A 10,651-nucleotide genomic window follows, 5' to 3' on the forward strand; every position below is an offset into this window, starting at 1 on the left:
GACCTCATAGTGTGTTTACTAACTCCCATTCGACAAAATCGGTCTCTTATCTGATCGCTGACTCACCTGTCAGCTATAAAACACGATCATGTACACTTGCAAGAGATTCATGGCAATCATGAAAACTCCGTACACGTTACTCTAAATTATCCCTACTGAATTATAAATTTTAGTTTAAGGTGTCTTTGTAATCAGTTTTAGAGTCAATTAAACACAATTTTCCTACAGACAAATACAGTAGCAAAACGCGCTGGTTTTATGTATGCTACTCAATGTATTCCTTCGTACTGAGGAGGAGGAAATCACAAGGAAATAATAAAAGTGGTCCCTTACATTTCCAGCGCATTGACAGAATTTTGAGGATATTTATCGTATTTCTATCTAATACGTAAAATTTGAGAGTCAACATCATGAAGTGTTGTTTTATACACTCCTAGTGCTCGGTTACAGGTTCGACTACAGGCATTATTAGGGATCATGGTTATAAATTTATTAGGTATTTTACAACCTTGAAAACACTGCATTTACACTCTGATTTTTATTGAACTCGGTATTTATTATTTCTAGACAAAATTTAAACTTACAATATAATCCCATATAATATAAAATCCCAATTAAAGGTTCTGAAATAAATTCTAATCATTTGCCTGAAGAATAAACTTTTACATTAAATGTTCTCTAGCGAATTGTATTCAATTTTCAGCATTTGTAGATCACTGGTGTTTCTTGCGTAACAATTTAGTATACTTCGTTTCGACGAGTATATTCCGTTGAATGTGTGAGGTGAATTATAAGAAATATTCACATCCAATTTTGGTTAACTGTACAAAACCCTGAACCTAGTTCCCTTCAACAGGATATTAATAACATAATAATACTTTTTTAATAACAATAAAACCGTAAAAAATATGTATTATAGTAACAGTAAGTAACATGTACTGGTAAAAAGGTTCCCTCAATAAAAAAAATAATCTGCCATGAAAACTTAAAATCAAAGATGTTAAATACTCTACATATTTTATGCAGATTGTAAGCAACAACCCGTTGTATGTTTGGATAAATACTTTTTAATATTTAATAATGTTTTAATGTGGTGGGATACGGTTGTGATATTATTACTCGTTTTTAGTTTAGTAAGTTCCAAGTTGGTATTCAGTATACACTTTTTTTGTTTATATATCAGTTTCTGACATGGCTTGTATATATTTGTGTGTGTGTTTTTTTATGAAAAATTCTCAGCAATAACATTATGAGTTGACAATTGCTTGGTGACAATTGTAACTAACTATTGTTTGATGGGAAACATTTAATACATTTTATTTGAGGGACGCAGATTATTCCTAGATTAAATACTTTTATCACTACGGTTTTACAATCAATCTACTTATAATCAAAGCAGGGTCAGAATCTAAAACAGCGTTTAACCCATTTAGAAAACAATAAACTATTTTTTATCATGAAAGTTTCCATAAAAATGCGTCCTACTATTTCGATAAGGACTACGATTCAGTTTTTACTTTTCCTACAATAAACAGACCTTCATATAAACTTTTACTTTCCTCTAAAACGATATTTTTTTTGGAAAAGAATTTGAAATTATTTTAAATTACCGTAGTATACAGATTTACATGAAACCTAGTTGTTGATGAAATAAAACAAAAGTTGAATTTTGAGTTTAGCTCCAGTTCACCTTCGTAATGTTTACCACAATATTTAGGTTTTAATCTAAAAATCCATCCAAACAATGAAACTGTAAACTAATGCAGATGAACACATTTTACAACCTTTTGTTTTACACATATCTTAGCTATGATAGGAAGGGCCAATGCAATTGAATTTTGAGTTTAGCACCAGTTCACCTTCCTTTTATTGCAGAATCTGGTATCTGACGCTGTCTCAAGACTTGACTACTGGAATCTGGAGTCATGTTCATCTGAAGACATCCAAAGAAAGTCGACGAAGAAGAAGCTCAGAACGAAACATTTACATCGTTTCGACATCATAGACATCTATAAATAGCTGAAGTGGTAGTTTCATTGTCTCATCAGGTACACAATTGAGTTGCACTACGATGTGATAGACACGACCTCTAAGCTCATTGGGTTGTGCGGTAAATTTATGAATAAAATTTATACCTTTTACTATTAATCTCTTTTCATGTAATTTATTCATACATATAATTTATTCATAGTTTATCGGTTTACAGTCTATGGAATAAATATTGCTAAATTCATCAACTTAGTTTTTTTGTATTGAAAAAATTAAGAGAATTTTTTGAATATCTTGAGGTTGAGACGTACGCAAAGATTTACGACAAAGTATGTTTTTATAGCTAAAGATAATAAACCTAAATCTTTTTAGTCTTATAAATGAACATCAATTAACGCAAAGGAAGAACAGACACTGGGGTTTACCTTATGCGTTGAATGAAAATATAATAATAATAATAATATTTTTATTGCGGTAACAATTATAAAATTGCATACAAACGTCATAAATAAATATTTAAATAGTAAAAAGGTAGGCCTAAACTTCATTCACTCACGCACACAGTCACATGGTTCTCTCATTCACTCTCATCTTCATTCTCACCAGACAATCCTGCCACTGCCACACCAGAACCAGAGGATTGATGGTGTTAGTTTTGAATTTCGTCCCAGCGGCTCTCCATAAACTCGTCAACCGAGTAAAACACCCCCGACAGCAAAAGATGTCTTAGTCGAGTTTTAAATTTTTTTTGGTCATTCAATTGTTTGATCTCTTCAGGGAGCTTATTGATTAGCTTGACACCAACCTCAGACGGCAAACGTTCGAATGCTGCAGTTCTGTGTTGTTGAACGCGGAAGTTGTCCCTGCCTCTAGTCCCGTACTGGTGAACGTCCCTGCCTTGAACCAAGTTACACTTAGAACGGCAGTACAGAACAACCTCCAGGATATAGAGACAGGGCAAAGTCAGCAATCCAAGCTCCCTGAAGGTGTTTTTGCATGAATCTCTGAAGTTCAATTTTGAAATGATTCGGACAGCTTTCTTTTGACTTCTAAATACACGTTCGAATTTGTATTTAGAACAGCTGCCCCACAGTCTCAAACCGTATGTCAGATGTGGATATACCAAGCCAAAGTAGGCCGTTCTTAGTATATCCAAAGAGCAGAATTTTGCAAGGTTCCGTAAGGCATAAATGCCTGAGGAAACCTTTGAACAAATGCCGTCAATGTGATCGTCCCAAGTCAGCCCTCGATCTAGGTGCATTCCGAGGAACTTGGTGGAATCAGTTTCTTCTATTAGAACATCATCCGCCATCACGGCAGCGAAGTTGTCAGGTTCTTGCTGCCGGAGAAAAAAATTGACGACGCTTGATTTGGAACTGTTGGCCCTCAGATTTAGTGTTGAAAAATACTGAATACATGAATTCAGTTCTAAAAATGAGTTCATTTCTAATTCATCTTTTGTTTTTGCTCTGATGCAGAGAGTTGTATCGTCAGCATACTGAACCATCCTCCCCGTAAGGATCGATGAGTTCAATCTGTTGACGTACACAAGGAAAAGGACAGGTCCAAGGATAGATCCCTGTGGGACACCATAAGTCATTTTAACCTTTCCTGACAGGGTATTCGCAATCTGCACACACTGGCTTCTATCCCTGAGGTAAGACGAGATCCATTTGTGCGGCAGACCTCGAACACCACATGTCGTCAACTGGTACAACAGTGTTTCGTGATGTACACAGTCGAATGCTTTAGAGAGGTCTAGAAATATGCTTAACACATGTTCTCTTCTCTCCAGGCCATCGACAACTGTATCGATTAGGTCTGTGACCGCATCGATTGTTGATTTGTTTTTTCTGAAACCAAATTGTTCGGAACAGAGGATTTCAAAACGATCAAGAAAATTTTCAAATCTGACAAGAATATACAAAAAACTTTGTTTTAATGTAATAAGCGTGTGATAAAAAAAATAAATAAATTATGTTACTAGTGACTTAACTCGTGTTATTTAAATTTAGTTATAAATGTTGAAACAACTCCAGCTTAGTAGTTCCCAACATTTATGATTTTTTATTTGAATAAATTTTTAACTGACGTACAACATGACCCTTGTTTACATTTGACTGGAACTTTATAATCTCAGTACCTGGTACACCGGGTTTGTAAGACAGTTTAAGCAATTTTAATGATTTCCTAAAAAGAGTTTATTTCAACTATTTCCACGAGCAACTTTGCCCGCTATAACTTTAGAGTAGTATAACTTTTAAGTAGCCGGTATGCAACTCGTATGTATATATATATATATATATATATATATATATATATATTTATATATATATATATTAAATATACATATTAGATATTAATGCTTAAAAATAATAACCATAATTTACATTTTTGAGACATGAATAATCTGTATGTATGACATGTATACTATTATAAACGTATGCTTATAAATATTATAAATTATATACATATAAGAAAATTAACAGAATTGCGTTTTAATCGGTAAGGTTTTGAGACACTGATGAATGAGATTCTTAACCAATGAAACGATAACTACGATCAAGTCTATATCATATTTCAGAAAAATTAAGAGTCCTTCGCTCTTTCATTTTCAGTGCAACCTTTCTTAGAGGACAATTGTTTTCTTCTTAGTGACTTTATTCAGAGCCTGTCCTGGAAGGGGTTTGTCATTTCTTGTTTAACAATTTTGGTTTATATTGTATGTTTCTGAGATTTTATTAATACAATTGCTAATTATAGCCATTAGCAGTATTTACATCCGTGTATTTGTTATGTTTATTTTAAATGTACTATTATAATTATATAGTAGTATATTTTAATTTCTACATAAACCTTACTGATTTATAACAATAAAGTCAATGTTTTCCATTGAATTAAGTTGAAGTTATTCACGTTTAGGTCAGTAAGACAACCAAGGAATATGTCAATTAAATATTGGATCGACAAACCTCTACAGTGGGAGAATCAACACCACTTTAAGGTTGATTCATTAGTCCGTTTACTTGGTCGGGAAGCATGTAAATTGATAAGCGACTCATGAATGCAGCAAATATACTAAGCTACTTGTCATCTCCTCAGGGTTTTCTTTTTCGTGATAGGTAATGTTATTCAGAGTTAATGTTCAAATACAAATGTTTTTAAATACTTTAAATTCCCATTTCGATAATAAAAAGGTATTAGATTATACTTTCTTATATTGTAGAAATATTGTAGAACTTTCTTGCAACATCACATAATCAAAACAAAAACGTAAATAAATGGAGTTTCCTCAAAAGAGGAGTACTGCGATGTTCGGTTGTCAATGAATATCTGTAAAAATTGTAATAGTTATTATTCAATATACGAATGTAACAGTTTCAAGCAAAAGTGAAAATTCAATCGAAGCTGGAGGTTTTAAATGTTTCTACTACTATTTATGAAGATTAAATAGGTATTCCATATCCCTGCTGAGGTGGAAAATAATTATATATTGTACATCAAATAAACATTGCAACATTTTTATTTTCTAATATAATATTCTTCATTATTAATGTAAAATACTAAAGAGTGGAGATGTAAGGACGTTTAAAGGAGTTTTATAAAATTGTGTTGTATATTACCATGATTATGTTTTTAATTATCAACAGCAACAGATAAACATACTTATTATGTTTATTACATGTTATCACAAGATATACAAATACATATGAATTTGTATTGTACACAAATAAAGTATAATTTCAGCTAATATATGGATATAACATCGTAAAATGTGTTTCATGTTTCAAGCATAGGATTATCTAAAGGCACATTTTGTTGGGATGTAATTTTAATGAATTTTACATCGTATATGAAAAACCCATTTCAAATTTCTTCACTAAATATGCTTATTGATGTAGCAGTGTAACTTGGTTGATGGGGACCGTGTTGAAAGAACTACATGATAAGAGGAGCTTGCCTTAAGCGACTCCCTGCAGTCATTGTGGTTTTCAGCAATATATTTCTTATTTCCCGTTAAATTTGTAAGAATATCACAACTTCCACCTACAGTTTTATTCCTGATGAAACCAATGCTACATGCCACTAACTTCCTTTAATTTCTATTCACTGAAATAACGAATTAAAAATGCATTCATCAGGTTAAAAGACTGTTACAGATTTTCTGTATTGCTTAAAGACGTTTAACGAAACTTTTAAAGAAAATTGTATCTCATGTTTCAATTCACCCACCAAGATCTATAAATTTTGTTTGTATTGACTTCTTGAGTGTTTAAATACTGAAAACAGTGCAGGATGTAATACAGATCTAATGGTTGCATCCAGCATATACTAATAGTAATAGGTTGTGACGATACAAAACTTATTGCCTATAATAAACAGATGCCAGTTTATGTTTACTAATAAATTCAGTTAGTTTGGTTTAAAGGTATACTATTCTTTCTCTCAATATATACTACCAAAATATCTCTGATAATGAATTGGAATAACAAAAATAATTCTAGTAAAACGATATTATTTCTGAGAAATGACATTTTTGACAAGTGTGTAAAGGTGTACGATAATTTTTTCATGACATTTTAGTTTGTACTAATACACGGGAATTAGTAACAAAATCCAAATTTTGTCAAGGATACATTAATACCTTAACGCATCTTTATCTACCTTTATCAAAATAAAGGTATACCTCAAAAGATATCTTTTGAGAAGTATACTCGTTAGAGTTGACATAACTAAGATGCACATCAAATGTAATTACTTAAAAACTTATTTGTTTTACTGAAAATTATGTATTTGCTAAAACAAAACTGTTTTGACTTGAAGGGCATCTGGTATTATTGTTTAAGTATAACTATATTATGTTTTCAAATGCTAAAATTTTAAAACATGACACACAGATGGACATATGAATTTATATATATCGTATTATATAACAAATACAACACTCGTCTTTGCTTCTTTCTTTTTGTACCATCACTTCCATGAGAATGTGTAAGTATTGTACCATGAAGTATAAAATGTGTATAGCACTTTTCTATAGCACTTGTGCATTGTTTATTATTAAACCTTCAAAACTGTTTTATGCATGCAGTACAGTTTTGTTGAGTATTAAAAGCTCATGCTACTGAAGCAAACAAGCTTGTATACATATGTGTAATTTGAACACATTATGTATTACAACATCTGTATATATGTACAAAGTACATTTAAACAATACAGCCAAAAGTGGACACCTCACTTAATGATGTTTTTACACCATTTAACAACTTTATGCTTTTGAGAGACAAACGTGTTAAAGTTTATATGTACTGTATCGTGTATATAAAGATGTAAGGACTTTGCAGGGTTGAATTAGAAAGTATACCACGTATAAAAAGTTATTTTTTGCAAAGTTTATTCATGGGAATAAACACATATTACATTACATTACATAAGGTACATTATGGGAATACAGTTGAGATTCTGGCCAACACTTCCTCGGTTCGCTCCCTGCAACATACAGACGATCGTGAGAGGATAGTTTAAGATTTACTATATTCTGACTTTCATGCCCAGACTATCTATGAAACTCGATTGCCAAACAAGTTGTTTACCTGGCAAAGAATACTGTATTTAGAACGAGATTCTTTCAATGCATAAGATACCCATTTCCAAATTCTTAGATATTCGTTTTTCAGTGCAGGGCGAAGTAAATAAATTCATACTTTGAGCGCTCTGAGTCGTTTCAGGCATGAGCCTTATGTATTTTGTCATAATAGAAGTTACTTGTATTACATTCGGTAACACACTAAAATTGGTTTCACATGTTATTTATTATCTACAAAATACAGTAATATTATCTGTATTATACTAAAATATTATTGTAAACGATAAGGTATAGTTTGAATATTTTCTAAAAGTGTTTAAAAGTTATTTTATTTTGATGGCTACTTATTTCCATGAGTGAAACTATAGAGCAGACTCAATAAAAATAAATGTTGCTCAAAACCATTTAGAGTTTTCAAAGAAACAAGATACTTGCTATAACCGGTGGGTTTGGATTTAATAATGGAGAAAGGCAATGAGGCAATTTTAAATTGTTCAAATGGACAACCCAGGCAACAGTTGGGTTTGTTGTTTATACCTCCCAGGGCGGTACATGCTATGATAAAATGTATTTTATTTTACAGTATTTTACCTGGCATTAAACATTTTAGACATTGGTCTCAGAGTTGGGGAACCAGGTGGCGCAAGACTCAGCTACAACCTCGCACAGAGAGGAGAGAGCTTTGGTGGCACTGGCGGCTTGCTCGTATTCTGTTACAGAAGTTCACAATTTTTACAATTTTCACAATTTTCAATTCTAAAAATGCTTATAAGAACTGACACTTTTTCAAAACAAGCTCCACTAGGCAATAATTTTAGAAAGCATTGTGTAAATGTTTGGCTATGAAAATTTAGTTTCTAATATACATCTAATAAGTTACTTTTAGTTAAGAACTTGAGTTAAACACGTTATAAACAAGTGTAAGTTGGGCAGGTTATGTAGTAGTAATAAAAGATTAGTAAAGATGGGTTGAGTTTTGTGGATGAAACAAACAAATATGATAATAAATACATTTAAACACTACACTTTCATGACATGTATATGAAAAATAAGTTTTTGTAAGACAAGTTTCTACGAGAGGTCAGTGTTCTAAGAATGTAACGACTAAAGTGGAGTAGAAAGATTGAAACACTAATTCATTTAATTAATTAAATACTCCAGTGTATAAAATAAACAGTGGCGTTTAAGTTTAAGAGTTAAACTTAACTTCGTAACTTCAACGCATTCATCAAACAGTAAACATTTCCAATTTAATTTCAGGTATACTCAGCAAATATTAAAATATGACTTTAGTACATTTATAATTTATCATACAAGATACACTAATAATACCAGGAAGTGAACTATTTACTTTTATAGTACATATTATTTTAGAGTACTATGCGTACTTATCTCTGCTGATGAGGTAAAACTCAGTCACATAATTTGAACTTTCATACAAGTATTTCAATGTGAATAGATTTATAAGTCGACGAATCATTTACAATTTTAGAATATTTTGAATTGTTTTCAACGTTTATATACTTTAAAAGTAAAAAAATAAGACCCGCAGTTTTGTGGTCGTGGTAAGTTTTGTTTCAAATTTCCATGAAGGGATTGTAGGCCAAATGTGTTATTGCTACATACCTGCTTGGTTGGCGCGTTTGCCGAAGATGCTGCCGTTGAAGGGGGGCTTGCGATAGGTAGCCTCGGCGAGAGAGCAAACCAGCAGGACTGCCGCAACCAGAACCAGAACTCGGGCTACAGTGGACACCATTTTGGCTTGTGGTTTTGACTGGCTTTGCTGCAGTAAACAGAGACGATCTGTTGGACAAATATTTGGCATAAGTGACGATCTTCTTGAATGTAAAAAAATTAAAATTAATTTTTGTGTAGGGATTGATGTAATATAATATAAAATATTATATAATAATATAAAAGGAACAATGTTTAGGAATACAAATTTTGTAGTTAAAATTTTATTATATTTATAAAATATGTGATGAAAAAATACTCCCTGAATATGTTATACTTTCAAAGATAAGTTATCGATTTGAAACTATGGAGCTCTGATGGGTTTGTGAGTGTTACTTTGGAACTGTATTGTTTATCAGCTTGAAAAGCGAGTAACATTTAATTTATTATTTGGAAATCAAAATCTTCACGAACAATAAAATAGTCCTATTAAACACCCTTAAACATAATGTCAGAGTTTTCCAAAACCTATACAAGTTTAATTCTAAATGTAACATGTAGTTTTTTGTGCGCCTATTTTGAACTGTGGCAATTCTGATTATTTTGGAATTGTAAACAAATATTTGCTTTTGAAAATGTAACAATTTAGAGGAGACTTTGCAGTCTTACATCAAAAAGATTGCATTCTGTAATGATTTTTGAAACTATATTTCTTTGGAGATTTGAATTTATAGGAAGTCAAAGAATCAAAGAAAGTAGCAGTTTTATGGGGTTCTTAAACAGTTGTAATCACAAAATAAACCCTGTCTAAACATGATAATATCGGTATCGGCGTGGAATATTATACATATCAGTATAAGAAAAATTACTAAAGTTTTGAGTTTTGAGTCTAGTGTACATTTTCTAACACTTGTACATATGTGTATATACAAACTCGGATTTATCATTGTAAAAAGGTGTTAAAGAAGCTTTAAAACTACTGAATATTTTTGTAAGGAGTCAAACCAACATTACGTATTGAGTTGTTTCAAAATCAATATTAACTTCTTTTAAGTATAAACCACTGTCAATATACGTTGCGTGGCATCTAGTTAAGACAAAGTTAAAGATCTAGGGAGAAAATCAACCTAGCGCTACATAGTTGTAGATACGTGAACAACTGAGTAATAAATGAATGATTAAAAAGCATATGCGATACTGACTAAGATGATAGTAGTGAAAGAATCTGAGATGCCGTGTATTTCTAGGTTTGATAAGTCATCTAGACAAAGTTATAACTTTCTAATCACAGTGTATTTCGTTACTCGGTATTCAAAGAGTTAAATAACAAATGGGAACACCTTCTTAGCTTATGTTTGTATGAACTGTAATTTTAATCAGTAGAAGTTTAGAAGCGTATAT

General features: G+C 31.7%; 1 protein-coding gene across 1 annotated transcript; it reads right to left on the reverse strand.

The window, feature by feature from the left end:
• Positions 1-7,358: 7,358 nt before the first annotated feature.
• Positions 7,359-9,376, reverse strand: LOC124369328 (neuropeptide SIFamide). The gene is made up of 3 exons (XM_046827286.1): positions 9,203-9,376; positions 8,168-8,286; positions 7,359-7,479 (listed from the first exon to the last, which is right to left on the reverse strand). Exons 1-2 carry the CDS (start codon positions 9,330-9,332, stop codon positions 8,183-8,185), a joined length of 234 nt encoding a protein of 77 aa, XP_046683242.1. The 5' UTR covers positions 9,333-9,376; the 3' UTR covers positions 7,359-7,479; positions 8,168-8,182.
• Positions 9,377-10,651: the final 1,275 nt, after the last annotated feature.

Source organism: Homalodisca vitripennis, chromosome X (genome assembly GCF_021130785.1).
Source record: "Homalodisca vitripennis isolate AUS2020 chromosome X, UT_GWSS_2.1, whole genome shotgun sequence".
NCBI lineage: Eukaryota > Metazoa > Arthropoda > Insecta > Hemiptera > Cicadellidae > Homalodisca > Homalodisca vitripennis.